The sequence below is a fragment of the Aythya marila genome (genome assembly GCF_965140915.1).
Source record: "Aythya marila genome assembly, chromosome: 4".
Taxonomy (NCBI): domain Eukaryota; kingdom Metazoa; phylum Chordata; class Aves; order Anseriformes; family Anatidae; genus Aythya; species Aythya marila.
The window spans coordinates 31,074,767-31,092,758 of record NC_139045.1 but is presented as its reverse complement, the minus strand read 5'-3'; the positions used below and the strand labels follow the sequence as shown (position 1 = coordinate 31,092,758).

At 35.9% G+C, this 17,992-nt stretch overlaps 1 protein-coding gene across 2 annotated transcripts in view; it reads right to left on the bottom strand.

Annotated features, from left to right (window-relative positions):
• The window catches only part of MAP9 (microtubule associated protein 9), a 70,095-nt gene that overhangs the window by 35,897 nt on the left and 16,206 nt on the right, over positions 1-17,992 (bottom strand). For both annotated transcript variants that reach the window (XM_082758606.1, XM_082758607.1), the window contains exon 2: positions 11,662-11,820. In XM_082758606.1, the coding sequence (XP_082614732.1) occupies positions 11,662-11,742 (81 nt within the window). In that variant the 5' untranslated portion in view covers positions 11,743-11,820. The remainder of the gene's footprint in view (positions 1-11,661; positions 11,821-17,992) is intronic.

The window sequence follows — 17,992 nt, the reverse complement described above, 5'->3', positions numbered from 1 at the left end:
TTCCTTCCTTCCTTCCTTCCTTCCTTCCTTCCTTCCTTCCTTCCTTCCTTCCTTCCTTCCTTCCTTCCTTCCTTCCTGTCTTTCTCATCTTTTGTTCTTTCTCCATTTTTCAGACTACTGTTTCCAATTCTTTTTCTTACACAGAAAATGTAAGAGAGGAGTTAGATATATAAATATGAGTTACAAAAAAGTAGAGTGGAGTCTTTCTGAATATAGAAGTAATGTGGAAGTTAAGCCTGTCCCTTCCACCAAAGCTAAGAGTGAATCAAACTCTCAAACTGTGAGTGAGACTATGTATCTGTGTGGGTTTTGTAGGGGAAAATAAGAATTTTGGGGAGGGGACCAGGGTTGAAGATAGTGACTTTTTTCTCTCCTGAAAAAATAATGCAGCAAGGGCATGTGCAAACATGGAAGTAGTGTTTGCTACCATGCTACACATATAGCCTTTGTGAATGAAACTCATTAAAAGCTCAGTTCTGTTCCTCAGTGGACAAATAGCATGCTACATTTCATTTTTGGATTCTCATCTGCTGATGGACATGTTTGTTAATAACCTTGAGAGTGGGTCTAAAGCTCACATGTGTATAGATTACAGCCCATGGAATCACAGAACCATTTTTGCAGAGCTGATGGATATATGGGGTTATTTCTGCAGCCCACTGGATGTAAAAAACATTAAATCTACTTAGTTACTTGCTTCAATAAATAAAAAATGTGCTTGACTTTTATTAGTTCCACTATAAATTAAATAGCATTATGTGATTTGGAATAGCTCCTGGTTTGTGACAGGCAGCATATAGGTGCTTGGGCCTTTTATTTGTATTATTTTTTGTTTGATGTTTTTTAATGCCAAAAAGTTATTGGAGACGTGTTGGGAAAAATAGGGAAGAAAATCTATTTCCAGTAAAAGAAAATTGAGATCACAGGTGTGTAATGGCTGGTTTCATTGCAAAAGTATCAGTTTCACTGTATTTGTATTAGCTTAAATAAAAATGTACCAGCTGGAAAAAATTAAATCAGTATGAATCATACATCCAAAAGGTCACTAATCTAAAAATATATAAACCAAGAAAAAGATAAAAATGATGTATGCAAACTAAAATTATCAAATAAAAATTAAAGTCCTTCTAAACATTCTAAACTAAGGACATTAATAAATTTGAAAGTAATGTGGAAAGAGGCAAAAAGCTACCCTGTGATGTCTCTCATTACATGGAACAGAGCTAAGGATATAAAAGAAATTCATGCAGAGCCCAGCAGAAGATTAAGCTTCTTTATCTCGCTCTGTGTGTGTGTGTGTGTGGGGAGCTTACATACAGGTAGTGTTTTGTGTTTTGTATAAGGAGAAGAGGGAAGAACTCCAAATGACTACGTTTTGATGGTGCACTTCTATCTCTTAATGTAGTGAGTGATGCATAACAGAAGATACCCATGTGAATAGTAAGGATCATAAAGTTCCCCATTGTCAGTCCAAATTACAAAGCTAGAAAAAAAAAAAAAAAAAAAGAAAGAAAAAAAAAAAAAAGAAAAAAGTCCTTCTTCTTAACAAAGTTCCAAATATAAATTTTGAAAGGAAATGAAAACAAGCTCTGCTGGTACCTTCTTGTCATAGCATGATACTTAACACGAATTAAAAAATAAAGCATAAGTGGTAAGAATGAAAATAGAGTGCAGGTACTTTTGAAGTCAGAGCTCTGTTAGAAAAGCCTTGAGCTGATTTGATTCAAAAGTAGATTGTACAATTATTTGACAAAATTGTTTTGTGTGTGTGTGTATGCCAGATGTTTTGAAAGGATACTAATTAGCCTTTCTTTGTGGAGTGGTAAAATCTCAGTACAACATCATACACTGGTAGAAGCACCTTTTCAAAGACAGGTGTGCCACTTGCTAGTCAGAGAAAGGTTGGATGCATTGCTACACAGGGAAATGACATGTGTATTGTCTCATGTGACTTTTCCTAGAGAATATGGCTCATATTTAATTTTACCAGCAAACAGCCCCCTCATTCTTTTCTTAGCTATTCAGTTACAGCAAAAGGGCCAGATGGGCTCACACTAAGCTGTTGTAAATAATATAGTTCCACTAAATTCAGGGGAATAAGACCGATTTGCACTCATAGAGGATCTGGCCCAAAATATTCACAGAAAGCTTTGAAATGTTTTCTTCTGTTTGCCAGGTATTTTGATTCTGCTTTAAAATCTCATGTATGTACCTCTCTCTCTCTCTCTCTCTGCCTATCTCTTCTTAGGATTTTGTAATTCCACGGTGTGGGGGCACCTCTTTTGTAAAATCCCTTCTTAAATGCAAAGTTCCCAATGGGCTTAATGTGTTTTTCTTCTTTCCTGGAGTATCCATTTCTGCTTAAAGTCAGACTGTATCCTTTTTCTGGTAAGTTTATCAACTTTAATATTTTGCTTATGTTTATTTTTACAGGTTTCCCAAAGAGAGCTAGGAGGGCAAATAGAAGGAGGAGCCATTGCCATAAATGCTCTTTGGAGTGATAGAGATGAAGAAAATTTGCACTGTTTTGTGAAGATGGACGAACTCCAAGTTTATTTAACATCCCTGGACAGTGTTTTTCACTGCCTCATCTCCCTGACTGTGGGCTATCTAACACACTTGTAAATCAAGATTAGGCCAGGTGGTGAATCACTGCATCAGCAAGCAAGAAGCAAAATAGGAGCAGAATGCCAAGCAGTGGATAATTGCATTAGAAAGAGGCACAAGCATTGTGTTGTTACACCAGGAAATGGAATAGAGAAACTATAGCAGAGCAGAAGCAGAACAGAATAGTACTGTGAGATTATCAAAGGCTTGGTTTAGCATATACTTCAGTGAGGTTGTGGCAAACACATATTTGGTAAAGACTGGTACATTCAGAATAACAAGGGTTGTGTAATTTAAGGGAACATGAATGTTTACTCTGTCAATTAATCAATCAGAATAGTCCAAACTGTTTTAAGAAACAAAGCCAATTATCCTAATTATGTAAAAACATATGTGTTATTGTTGCTGTTTGTTGATACAGCTATCGTTGGCAGGATTCCTCCCTCAAGTGTTTTTCTGAACAACATTCCCAAACTGACACGTTTTATTGTGGGCACTATCATGTAAAACAAATAAAAATGTTGATTTGCTAACTATTTCCAGTATTTATTGCACTGTTTCTAAGCCATGGGAGACCAGCGTCGACGTGATTGTTTTTCTACTATATCTAGCTTTTGCAAAAAGAAAATAAATAAATACTTGAAATATTCATGTTTTTATGTCACAAAATGTCTTCTGAATACACAGCACAACATTAGAGGATCACTCATGATCTGCGGAGTGGCAAATAAACACAAAATATGTTTGTACTTTAGGATTGCGACTTTTTGCAATTTTTTTTTTTTTTTTTTTTTTTTTTTTTTGGTAACAATGTCTCAGGCTTTGATTGCAGAGAAAAGTTTTTTGGCTAAAGTTTTTACTGGTTAAACCAGCTTTCTGTCTTCAAAATAAAATGACCTTCACAAGCAAGATAATTCTTCAGCCAGCAAAGACAAGAAACAACAATTTCAGTTGCACTGTTGGATGAAGAAAAAAATATAACCTTATACTTCTCTCCAAAACTAACCATTCTGGCTACCAAAACACTTTCAGACATGTTTGGGTGGCACTAGGGAGAGAAGACAGTCTTTCTACTGGTAATTATTAGACCATCTCAGAGAGGGAAGGGGACATAAACCCTTCAGAAAACCAGGATGACTTCAAAACATGTATCTGGGCTGAACAATGCTGCCCTGGATCCGTGACAAGAACACTTTTGTGTTACACTCAGGTCATGAAAAGTGTAACCGTAAGCACCAGTCAGTGGTCATATCCATCTAAATCTGTTTTAATAGACTGGTGCCAGTGTTTTTACAGTGAACCCAGGAGTCCTTTTTCCTGCCACAAACACCTCTCAAAAAGACTCTCAGGAGTTCCTTTCAGGTTTATTGTGGCTTGACCTGTGGAAACAGCTCTAAAAAATTCTAGAAATTTGACCTATTCCAAATTTTCACCAAAGCGTTTTGCATTTTTTTCTCCCACACTTGACATTTTATTCAATGTGCATAAGTGTTATTTTTTTGAAGTCAGAGCCCCCTACTAACTGACCTTGATCAGGAGAAGAAAAGCAGAAAAAGCAAGGCAGTTTACATCCCTGGTGCTTGTCAAGCATAATAGTAGGGACCCATGAGAGTGCATGATACAACAGCCAATCATGCTTGAGTCCAAAGAGAAACATGATGGGTTAATGCACCATATGACTGAAGAAAAGCTGAAAGTACCAAAAATATATAGTAGAAGAATGATGAAAATTGCATGAGGTCTAGGAAGTATATAACAGGATTTCCATGGATGAGAAAAATTGCTGGGAGGCCTGTGGAGAAACAAAATAGGATGTGCCAGAAGACACTTCACACCCATCTTAGCATAGCTAAGTTTAGGCAAATAGAGTATTACAGTCCAAGTTCATAAACTGTAAAGTGTATGTCTGTTTTCACATTGCTTATCATGATTTGATATAACTTTGTTTTCGAATCATGATCTAGATAATGAGTATGAAAATCATGTTTATACATATTTCCAGGTTCTAACAGTCCCTCTACCATTTTCATAAAAGGCATTTACATGTTATGAAAAATCAAATTATAGCCAACTATGCAAACAACTACACAAAAGCAGCATGCTGTGCAGTTCTGACTGACTGTTAAAGGGAACTTTACAGTCTTGTTTAACTATTCTGATTGTGCCGGGTTATTCAAAATCAGCAGCCCTTAAACTTCACTCCTCCATCCAGCTAATTCTTGATCCACAAATAAAGAAAATATAGCACACAGTAGCAATAACAAGAATACTTACTCATTACATCTTAGTCTAGCCATGAGTTGCTATCAGAATTTTTCAGTCTGTTTGGTACATATTCAACAGCTTTGTTGTCCCTGTTCAGTAAAAAGGCAAATGGTTCTCTACTGCTACTCATGGTATAGTTTAATTAACCAAGGAAACAGATGGCCATCTGAGATAAGCAGTCTCCTTAAATGCAAAAATCATGCAAAAATGCATATCCTGGAGTTGTATTCCTATTGGTTTTGTTGGAAAAGTTTTTTAAGGCTACAGCATCATATGCCTTCTCCACCTACTGAACACTATTCATGAAGCATTTGCATTGCACAAATGTGGCTGCTATAGTAGAAGACTATGAAGTCCCAAGCAGACAAGAAACTGAGTAATAATGAGCAATTTTTTTGCTGTCTCCTTCAGTATAAAATATAATGAACATCAAATGAAATTAATTACCTGTTCAAAGCGAACTAGGTAATGTATTTCCATAGGCGACTTCTCAAAAAAGTTGTTGAACTTCTTACCACAGGTTGCTGTGGATACTAAAATTTTAGAGGGTTTCAAAAAGCAACTGGAGAAATTACTGGAAAAGGAATGAATCAAAACATATGAAATACAATATGAAAACTTAAGACCTGGGAAATCTTGAAGGTGGGAGGATATTCTGGAGAGGGGCTACCCCAGATGCCCAGTTTGCTCTTTTCTCTCAGATTCTGTTGCTGGTCACAGTCAGAGAAAAAGTATGAGGCTAGTTAGACCTCTTGTCTGAGGCAGTGTAGCTGTTGCTGTGTTCCTATGTACTCAAAGGCATGATGTTGTGAATCAGACCGGATTACGCACCACACTTTTTGTGCCTTCCAAAATGTCCCATTATTTCAAATTTGCCTGTTCCTTTTTGTTGCCACAGTCCCAGCATACCTGACCAGCAATCCCTTTCTATGCTGGGCTATCCAGCCCCCAAATTCATTAACTTTTGGGTAATAATCTTGGCGAGGTAGAGAAAAAATTTGGATATGAAAAAAGAGGAAGGCTGTGCATCCATATGTCAGAGAGCATATTTTGCTATGCTGGAGCACTCTGAGCCCATGTACCAGGGCTAAAGGAGGGATTATATCCCCTGTAAACTCTCTGGCCCTTCTTGTCCCCAGTCAATCAGCATGTGGGCCATGGGCTAGCAAAAGAACAGTCTCTACAGCGTCTCAGTGCCAGAGGACTTTTCAAGCTTCATGAATTTGGGTGCCACTGGTGATTTTCCTGGATTTGTACCATGGTATAAAGTGGCATACTTTTCAGTGCTTCCTTCCTTCCTTTATGTTGTGCATGGTTGGTCAGCAAATGTCTAGGACACTGTGACTTTTTCAAGCAATGCCATCATCAGCCAGTTCACCTGGTGTCAATGGCAGCTCCATGGGCTACCTCTGGCAGTAGAGACTGTATGGGGAGTTTTTGCCTGTAAGCAGACTCTATTATGCTACTTATCTCTCTGGGGCCCCACTTCTGATTGAGTGACTGAACAGGGAGATGAAAAGGCATTATGAAGAATCTAAAACAGTAATGTGAATGTCAAAGCATGGGAGAAACATTGTGGGATGGAAGAAAATTAATTAAGAGATTTCAAACCTGAGCTCCTTGATGATATCTCACAATGCACTTCAAGGTGTTCCCATGAAACTGTGCTGAGAAAAGTTGTAGGGGTCAATAGAAAGTGTGCATACCATATATTTTGCCAAAACAGATTTTCAAGGGGAGGACACTTGGCACTAGCAAAGGCAGTTCAGCAAGTACGTATCTGTCGTTCCAAAGCAGTGTGAACAAGCTGCAATCAGACCAAAGTACTGCCAGCATAACTTTCTGTTGTAAGCATGACCTCAGCCCTCTACAGAAAGAAACCCAGGCTAATATTTGTGTGCCAAAATATAATGTCTCTCTTGTAACTATGCAGCCATGATTGCTGTGAGGCTGAATAACCAGTTAGATGTTGACTTGACTTTTCATACAATCCTGAAAACAGTGCATACAAGTCAGCTATAATTAAGCTATACAAGCTATAATCATGGCTTCTTGCACATAATATTTTTATATTTTGGAGGAAGTTACCTCAACCTTTTTATTCCTCCTCATTTGCCTCCTCAAGAAAGGGATAGTTTTTGTTTGACTTCAGTAACACTGGACATTTAATAAGAAGTTGTAATCTGTTCATACTACTTCTATTACATTTGATAAAAATGTACACTATTTCATTGCGCAGTTTATTGTGAATATTGCTGTTTTTCAAGAATCCATGTAGTTATAAACATAATTTCCTCCTTTTTGTGAGAAGAACCGTAGTCTGCATTCTTTCCATTAAGCAACAGTTTACCATGAGTCACAGATACTGCACAATACACATGGCACCAAGTCTTTTTGTCTGATTAAGTAAAATTAAGGTGGAAAACCTTTTAATCAAGATGAGTACTTAATTTATACTGAGATAGTATTTTGTGATCAGTGGACATCTCATGTACCCTCTGCTGTGAGTAGGGACAGTGTCATGTCTTTGCCACTAGCTGACTTGTGCATGTCACTTGTGTTGCCAGCAGCAACATTCATGTGCTGATCCTAATGAATAGCAACATATATTGTTAATTATTCTGACATGCATTCTTTCTGCCCTTTTTCTTTTGGACAGATGTTGTGTGTTGCATTAGGAAAGTACCAGCCAAATACATTGCTGTGTTGCTGTTTTCAAATAAAGTTGTTCCACTGGATATATACTGAAAAGCAGTTTCCAGTTAGAAATGTAGCTTCAGCTCTATGTTAGGATGAGCATCACAATTCTTTTGGGGTAACTTTGGAATGTACAATATGGTAATGTGGAAATGACACACTGAAAATCAATTTATGAAAATAGAGGGCTGGTATCACAGTGATATAAATACATACCAGACAAATTACTTCGTTTTTGTTAAACAAGGCTACAGATGAAGTCAAAATAGTAAAGACATGCATTTGAAAAAGTGAGGGAGCAGTTACCACAGGCAGTGGGAGGTCATCAGTCTGCTAGTGTGTGATCAAACAAATTTAATCAGCAACCCATCTCCTTTGGCAAGTAGAACTGAAATTCCACTTAAAAAAATGCATAAAAATATAATCAGCATGGCTATTTAGGGAATTTCATGTAAAATGATGACTTTCCTTTTTTCCACTAAATGGAACACATTGGTCATATGATAATATGATAATAAGGCCTGACTTTCTTACTCTTTCAGAGTGGCACTGGGAATTGGTTTTCCTGACTGGAACAAGAGAAAATTCTACTGAAATTCAGAAGCCACTGCCTTTGACAGGCTTTCAGTCTTCCTGGTCAATACCCATAAAGTACACAGCTCTGCAGGCTAGCTAAAAGATGAAGTGAAACAGAGAACATTTGTGTTTTATGTAAATTATAGCAACAGATAATATCTTCTTCAGCATATACTGTTGCCTTGTGGGTAGGAAGTGTACATTTCTGAATAAAAATAAAATTAAAAAAAAAAATTAAACATTACAACAGAATGCAAACTGTAGTCTTTTTTTTTTTTTTGTCACATTTCCTCTATTTTTTTTTTCTGCAAACCTAGAAAATACTGCACAAAAGAATAGTCTGTCTTTTTTTTTTTTTTTTTTTTTTTTTTTTTTTTAACTGCTGCTTTTGCTAAAATTGATGTTATTTTTCACAGTTGTTTCAAGTCACTCTGTACTTTAAAGGTTTTCTCTTGCTGTCCTGTGTAACAACATATGGAATTACAGCCTCGCAGAAAATATTTAGCAAAGAAAGGTACCATGACTATAAATCCCAACAATGAGATTTCTGCACAGATGGATATCTAACTTTGAAACCAGGAAACTCTTCTCTGATATTCTGTTCATGTCACGAACAGCTAATACATGAATAATAGATTTCAAAAGATAGCATAAGTAAAGCTCCTCCCCAAACAGACATAAAAACAAACCCAAAATTGAGCTGCAATGTTCCTGATTAAAATTAGTTCTCTAAATCCTTTTAAAAATCTTTTAAATACACCAGCTATTTGCTGGACATGCTTTTATTTAAAGAGATACATGAGCATGTAACTCAACCATTGAAATCAGATGGAAAATAAGAGCTACTTCTTTTTTTCTTCTTAACTTGCCTGCTGTGGTTAATAGTGTTTTAGAAAAACACAAAGCCTGTCAGTAGGAAAATTAATATTGGACACTGCTAATCCCAACAATGCATGGACATTCTATTGTTGCCTGCTATAGTACCTGTGTTTTCAGTGTCTGTTAAATATTTTTACATCAAAGTAGCAAAAACTTTGGAGAAACTTTTATGCTAGCAGTTTATTTATGGTATTCAAGCCCATGACTTATAGTAGCAATGGGTTTGCTTAGAAAATAACAATTATATCATGGAAAAATTCTGAAGTTATGAAATTGTGGAGGGTTCTCATACAGTAAGAGAGGAGGTACCCAACTCAGTGTAACCAAGAGATGGGTAGGCCAGTCAGCTGAGCAATAAGACAGTCTCAAGCCACTCTTTTGCCTGACACAAAGAAACAATTTAAAGTTTGTAGGAACATTCTTGGTTAGTCAAAGGATGGACGCATACTCTGGTGAAAATTTCAACTTGGATGTGAGAATGTGTCCAAGTGAAATTTTAATCAGACCAATAATTATCATAAAATGCTTTGATGCTGCTGAAACAGTAATTTTTACACATTTTGTGTGTGTGCATCTTCCAGACTAGCCATACTATAGAAAATTTGAACTGCCTGATGTAGATTGTAAAAGTCTGTGATACTCTTCCAAACTGTGAGCATTTTTTGCCAAGGAAAGCCTTTAGCTTATTTAAAATGTAAGTAATGTCTCTTGGCTAGACTTTTCTCTTTGATGCTTTTAGGCTTATAGCATTAGACAAAATGAATCAGATTATTTCCCACAGCTCTGTACCTCTTTATAAAGGTCAGTGTTTTGTTATTGAAAATGCTGGAAAAAAGATATATGTGACATTTTATGCTATTGATTTGTTTATAATGGTGTTGTACCATAGTAGCCTCCAGTGCTTTAATTTCCTTACTAGCCTGTTTGTAGTGCTCCTGTCAAGGTGGGAAAGAATGTTTTTTATGTCTTCTTGAGTTTCTCTGTCCTTCTGTCTGTGTTACCACTTTTTATCTCTGGACTTGGGTTTTCTCCATGCAGGACAGACCATCAGATACGCTGTTAGTTGGTCTATAGCCCTTTTTACTTCTTCTCTTGTGCCTCAGAGAATTTAGCACCACATCAGCTATATTATTATCCAGTGCACACTTACTGTGGAGAGATAAGATGCTGAAAATAATTTTGAAATTAAATATTCATTGACTTGAAGGTTAATTTGACTAGGAGTGCATGTGTGTAGGAGTAGTATGCTTGCAAGCTCTATAGTAAGTAGGTTTCAAATTATATAAGTGACAGGCTCATTTCAGAGTTATAACATTCCATCTTGGGGACTGACAATGGGAATGGAAATGAGTATATGAAAAAACTGTTCGTGTGTCTCTCTTATACTAGTTATAATGAAGCTAATCTGTATTTACATAATGTACCTAGGATCAGGGAGAGGCTTTTACTGATTTGTTCCTTAGCACCTACCTAAGGTGTTCCTAAGCACATGGAATAAATGGCTGAATTTTGGGGTGTTTAATTTGCATGGCAAAACTAAAAGTTCTGTCAGCAAGAAAGCAGAATGAGTTATTCTCATTGTTTCTCATTTAGAATTTTCACTGCAGGATAGAAAGCTGCCTTCATGGGCTAAAAAAGCTAAAAAAAAGAGTTCCAAAAGGACTAAATAAACCTCTAAATTTTTATCTCAGCCCTGCTGGAGACCCTTGGAAGTTAGAGACTGAGAGACAGTTAGTAGTTTTCTCAGCCTGTTCTTGGGCTGGAAGACCATTCAAAATCTTTTTTAATTAGATCACTACTGCTGGTCTAAGGGTGTTGGAATTTTTTCCATTCCTCTGCACTATCTTTTAGCATATTTACAAACTGTGGGCAGAAGGAAAATTAAAAATAGATCTAACACTGAAATATGTTGGTTACTTTCAGCTTGGAGCTGTCTTTTTTGTTTATCATTTCATTTTATAGGCTATGCAATCTTGTGTTCATCCTGCAGACTTGTATTTTCACCACTGACACATCTGACACACAACGCACTCATCCCTAGAAGTCATTGCTTATTTTAAAATACTGCTTTTATAAGTGTGTATGGTGTTGGCTCCCTTTCTTCCCAGAACCTACCTAAGGCTGCTAAATGCATGCTTTGTACATTGCCCTGTTATGTGGTGCTTGGATCACTTGGATCAATTAAAGGCTGATGTTCTTTCACTAGATAGTTTTCATATATTCCTCATGTTGAAGGTTCTTATACACATTTCTGAGGTTTCTTTTTTTTTTTTTTTTAATCAAAAAGTGAGCAAAATTTCATCCTTTTGAAAATTATTTCTCACGTATTATATAAATTGAGCATTTGCAGTATGTCCTCTGAAACAAATATTTGAACTGAGCTTCATAAAATCTTAAGTTTCTGCCAAGATGTTAACAGTGAAGTCTGCTTCTGACTTCCTCACAATGACTGAGTCTGTTTTCTTGTACATAGATACATGTATAAAGCTTTTCCCCAATTTATTAATTAAACATGCATGGCATCCTTTCTCTTTTATAAGTGAATCTTTGACAAGAATTCATAAAATATAAAGGAATTAAAATTACAATTAACTCAAAGAATGTAAATTAAAATGAAAGTTAATAAGTTACTCTTACACTGGAGAAGAACTGTGCTCTTCCATTTGCCTTGGTGGTATTGCTCTCAGGATTAAATATGATAACATGATTTTTTCCCATTCTTCTTAACTCTGGTTTTACCACTATTCACTGCAGGATCAGGCCCAGTATGAATTTCAGATCTTCACCTTCCTAGTTCTGAGGAGAACACAAAGTTGAGGACAACAAATAAATGAAAACTATTCTCCAGAGCAAAAGTCAAGAGAATAATCATTGTTTTAAGAAACTAAAAATAAAGCAAAAAGGAGACTGGCTCTGTTTAAAATGCAAAGATACAAGGCTTGTTTTAAGAAGATCACAGAATAGTGACCAGTTTATGCGGTAGTACAGAAATACAAGAGAAAAGTGATTTTGTGAGGTAGCAAGCACCAATTAGTACCAATTTTTGTCTTTCAGACAAAAAGTTCATTATATTACAGAATTTTGTAGAATAAGGGCCAAGAAGGGAGAGAGCTTAGAATATAACAGACAGTTTGTCTAAACAAACACTTTGTCTAAACAAATTGCTACCAGCCGGAAGTCAACATTCCCCACACCTTAATCAGACACATTTTGTTCTGCCTCCATCCCCAAAATAAATACATAATAATTCGAAAACCTACATGACCACATGAGAGCATGTGATTGTAGTTCTGAGTCCAAGCTAATAAATGCAGAGGAGCTTGACAGACTGGACATGCTAACAGACACACTGCCACACTGTTCCCTGTTGCAGAAGTAAGGCTGCTGGCAGCTGCGTCGAGCTCCATTGCAAGAATGTGCCCATTTATCACTGTGCAAATGGCACACCCAGGAGAAGGCAGTTCTCACTCCACGGGAAGTTCAAGCAATGCCTAAAGTTAATACACAAAGCTGATAGAATACTACCACAATTACTACTTGCACTTTGAATTCATACTTAAACCAAGTACAGAATGCAATGAAAGCATTCTGAAAGAACAAAGGTAGTGAAGGAAACACATCATCATTTGCTGCTTTCAGACAGCACCAGGTGGCTTGAAGAACAGTAGTAGAATTCAAAGAAAGTTTAAAACTAACGCAGATATGAACGATGTGTTAGCGGGAGTTTCTGTATAATCCAGTTCTTGCTTTGCTTGGAATGAGAATGAATAAGCAAAATGCAGAGAATAAATCATAGAACCATGGAATATCCCATGGAATATAAGTTGGAAGGGACTCACAAAGATCATCGAGTCCAATTCCTGGGTCCCAAAAAGACCATACCCCCCCCCCAAAAAAAAATCACATCTTGTGTCTGAAAGCGTTGTCCAAACGCTTCTTGAACCAGCAGGCTCAGACCCTATTCCAGTGCCTGACCACCTCCTTGGTGCAGAACCTTTTCCTAACAGCCAGCCTGACACTCCACTGTCCCAGCTCCACGTCATTCCCTTCAGTCCTGTTGCTGGTCACCAGAGAGAAGAGATCAACAAATGGTGTGCAAACAAACAAAAGGACAAGAGATCATATTTTTATATTGGGTAACAATAGAGTGAAAGATCTTTATGTTTTTATATCTGGTCCTTTATTTTTTGCATATTTTTTTTCCAACTTGCTCCAGCATCATTTGAAAACACAATGTGTTTGTCTCTTTGCTGCTTGCTTTGCATCTCTGGGTCAGAGATGCTATTTGAAAAGGTCAATTAATTTTCTTCTATCATTGTTGTTTACAGTGAGAGAGCAAGTCTGTGATAAATTCTCTTTCATTGCTGCAGAATCTGCAGCCAGAATATTCTACTGTCTCTGTTCCACTGAATGAAGAGGTTAAAAAATTGTTAGCCCCATCTTCCACAGCAAATTATCTCACTATCAATTTAAAGCAGATTCCTTGTCTCCATTACGAAAAATTTATTTAGAATAGTACACTGATATTGCATTGAAAGAGCCTGCTTTTTATTTTTTTCCAAGTGGTAGAAGTGAACAGAAAATTTATCTTTATTGCTTAGATGAAGATGAAAGACTTAATAGTTCTGGCTAGTGCAAAGAATGTTCCTACCCATTGTATGTATAAATAGACCTACACCCCCCCAAATCCCTTGTGAGAGCGAAAAAAGTCCACCCAAACCCAGGAACCTTAATGTGCCTTTTTCTCTCACTCAACTATTACTGATGAAAATAGAACATTTTAAACCTGTAATGAAAATACATTTCCTATCCACAAGTTTCAAAAGTTCTGTTCCATATCAAAAACAAATGCTCTTTAGATGTGAAAGGATATTTTTAGGTTAAGATTCCAAGTTACATGCAGAAAAGACTGTAATAGAAGATGAATAGACCTAAAAAAATCACAATGTTTCTCCTCCCAACCACCCATTAGAAAAGCAGAAACAAGTTTGCAAAGTTCTTAAACAAGTTCTTTGTGTTTATATTTGGCACTGAAAAACCAATCTAGACATGCTTTCCCAGACACATACCTGCAGATACCTAAATCTGAAGAGATCTGCTTGCTAAATGGTGAAAATTCATGCTTTATAAAACCTTTGATAGGCATTTGTCACTTTTACTCAGTACTTTTTAATTACATGCACTTTTCTGTTAAAATTTTAGTTAAAATTGCAAGGTTTACTAGCAAAGCATATGAAACTTAACAAGAAAGGATCTCCTTGATGTTCAGAAAGTGTAGAATATAGTCTGCAGAATAGAATCCATTTGGTTTGATTAGACCCCAGAGATCTTCATACACACTTTCAAAGCTAGGAGGATGGATTTTCAAAGAAAATGTATGCTAAATGACATTAAAGAAAGTGAAGGAACCACTGGTGGTTGAGGATAAGGAAGAAATAAATGGAAAAGTTTTCATTGAGAGTGAGATTAAAAGGCATTTTTGGATGAGTCTGGGTGAGAGAAATTGCATGTATGTCAGAGGAGAGAGAACTAAAGCAGAGCATGTTCTTTTCTGGCAAATCCCGTTATAAATTTGCAGCCTGGATAAAGAAATACGACTTCTAAAAAGTAATTAATATCTTTTATTAACATCACATCTCAGAATGAGACAGTAATTTTGTTTGAAACTCTCTGCCAGAAGATAAATTAGCATGATTGAACTGGGAAATGTGAAAGCCATAATTCACATGCTTTATTCAGGCAATTATTTAAATTATGCAAAAGCCAAAAAGGAGGGACTTGCATTTTAATATACCAGAGAACAATCAAGTGTCAGAAAAGCATGCAAGGAAAGGAAAGGAAAGGAAAGGAAAGGAAAGGAAAGGAAAGGAAAGGAAAGGAAAGGAAAGGAAAGGAAAGGAAAGGAAAGGAAAGGAAAGGAAAGGAAAGGAAAGGAAAGGAAAGGAAAGGAAAGGAAAGGAAAGGAAAGGAAAGGAAAGGAAAGGAAAGGAAAGGAAAGGAAAGGAAAGGAAAGGAAAGGAAAGGAAAGGAAAGGAAAGGAAAGGAAAGGAAAGGAAAGGAAAGGAAAGGAAAAGGAAAGATCTGCAAATTAACAGTTCTTTCCCTGAAGATAAAAAGTGCTATATATAATCTGTAGGCTACTAGGGATGCAGACTGATAAATTCTGGCAAAAGGTGGTGGAAAATTTCAGCCTTTATAATCTTTTCTATTTTCTTGTCAAGTTCAAGACAATTTTTAATAGAGATGATTAAAAGTCGTCACTTAAATTAATTTAAAAAGCGATTTTGATTTAGAATGCAAAGAGAAGAAACTTGCAAAGTATCTAAAGAAACTGTAATCTACAAAAACACATTTCTTTAGAAATTATGAACTTGTACCTCAAAAAAAAAAAAAAAAAGTGGAAATTAAATTGAAAGTGGAATTCCAAAGTTTATAGCTTGCTATATCCCATTACACTGATTTATCTTTTTTTTTACTCTTTAAGTGCTGAAATGCTCTTTTAAAGATGTTGCCAAAGTGCTTGGAGAAAGAAAACTCAAATGGAAACTAAAATGGCAATGAAAAATGGAAATACAAAGGGACAGGAAACTCAGAAAATTATGTTACTGATTTTCATTGAGTTAAGTAAGGTTGACATAGAATTTTCCTGTACAAGCTTGTACATACTTAAAAAGGATAAGACTTTACTTAAAGCCTTAATCTGCTGAAGACAGTTACTTCCATTATTTTTCTTGTTGATTTTTTAAGCATTGATTTTTATTTTTATTTTATTTTATTTTATTTTATTTTATTTTATTTTATTTTATTTTATTTTATTTTAATTTAATTTTATATTATATTTTATTTTATTTTATTTTATTTTACTTTATTTTATTTTATTTTTTAGTTTAGTTTATTGCTTTTTACCACTATTGCAATAATAAAAATTAATCAAAACTGCAAGAGTCAATGCAGATGAGTTTCCCTATGTGCTTGTGGTAGTGTAGTAAATTCAAATTCTTCAGGGCTGTGGCCAGTAGAACAGTATGGTGAAATTCTCCCAGTTTCATTTGCTTCACAAGTACAATGTTACAATTCTACACTTATCCCTGTACAGGAGAAATACAATTCAGGCCCATAAAAGAGAGCAAGAAGACTTTAATGAAAGCTTTCGTAATCGCTGCAAATGTATGACATGATACCTTTATGAGATTACCATTATCCTCATCTTATTTTACATAGCTAATCATTTCACAGTTGTCAGAACAGTATTCAGTTGATTTAAAAATCCATTTGCAATAGATTTCTATATAATAATAGCAATTTTATGTAATAATAGCAATCTGTGTTAAGGTCTGTCTAATATGATATGAATTTAGTGCTATCATATGTATACTGAGTTTTAAAATATTGTAAATATTTAATGGAGTTCAGTCTTCATCTCCAGCTAAAGTTTCCAGACAGAGGGCATGAACAAAGAGTGGGAAGGTTGGGAAATCATTCCTGCTCGTTCCCTCTTAAGTGGCATTATGGTCAAAGCAATGTCTGGGGCAGAAGCCCTATCCTGGGCAAGATGTCAAAGACAGATGAAGCATCTCTTCACCCCTCCCTTCCTCCCTCCTTCCCAAGGGCTCTTGTTGAAACCTTCTTTTTCTCTGTACCCCTTTTGGTACCCAAAGCCCAGCTAATAGATTCAACTGAATGATCATCTCCTGCTTTCTACGGCTGCGACTCTCAGCCAGTTTTAAAGGACACTGCTGAATTGCCCACACTGGTTAGGCTTAAGACCTGGCTCTAAACAAATATATTTATGCAGTGCATCTGATGTGCTTCTTTTTGGCAGACATCTCAAACATGCATAAATGTAACTGCAGTAAATGTTTTGATAAGCTTAGTAGCTTCAGTAGCTATTTGATTTTTGAACGTATAAATGAGCACAATGAATGCGGTGATCACAAGAGTATTATGGAAGCAGAGTCCATCTAGTTGATAAACAAGCACATCCAGGGATGAGGTTGTTTACAGTTTGGAACCCCTACTTGCCACAACAGTGTCCAGTGCTGAAATCCTATTATTTAATTATCTCTTCTGAGATACACAGCTTCGTACTGTTATGTGTGTGTGTAATGGCTGTTGCTCTGCTCACAAGGTTTCAAGAAGGCTCTCAATTCTAAAAAGGCGCAAAAACTATATTAAAGAAAATTTATATATGTCATGGAACATAAAAACATTTGCTTTCTCAGTAATGTCCAGGATATTTGCCAATTTACCAGCTAAAGTGAAAACTAACTGACAATATATGTAACAGTAAAGATGAAGAAATTGTTGGATTAAATGTAGAAGTGTCTTTATCTACATATAATTCTATATTGAGTCAAACATTATTATTATTATTGCTACTACTACTACTACTATTACTACCACCAGGCTTTTTTTACCAGTTGTAATTTTGATTCTGAATGCTAAAAAAAAACCCTCTAAGTTAAAGGTAGAGATTAAATGCTGCAGGCAATCGGTAAAATACAAAAGTAACATTTTTACTTATACAGTGGGAGATGAGAGAGAAAGGACTATGAGAATGAAGTATATGGTGATGGAGATGAATCAAGATTTACATTCTCAAATTTTTGTGTAAATGAAAGAATAGGCTTGCAGTACATGAAAACTCAATCAGTAATGAGTCTTTTGTAGAGAAAATAAATAGGAGAAAATGGTGACAGCCACAATAAAAAAAAAAAAAAGAATAATTTTGAGGACACCTGACAGTAGTCTGGTGCTTTCAAAGCCATGCCTTAGACAGGAACACAATTTGGTGCATGAGGAGTTTGAAAACCATACACAAAATTATACTGCTAGCAAAAAAAAATGCACTAGTGAGTCTCTGTCATTCTAAAGTCATATACCATTAAATAGAAAGGAAAAAAATTATGTAAAAATATTTATGCTAGGGATGTGTCTGTGTTTTGCCAGGCAGCATCATGCAGAACTT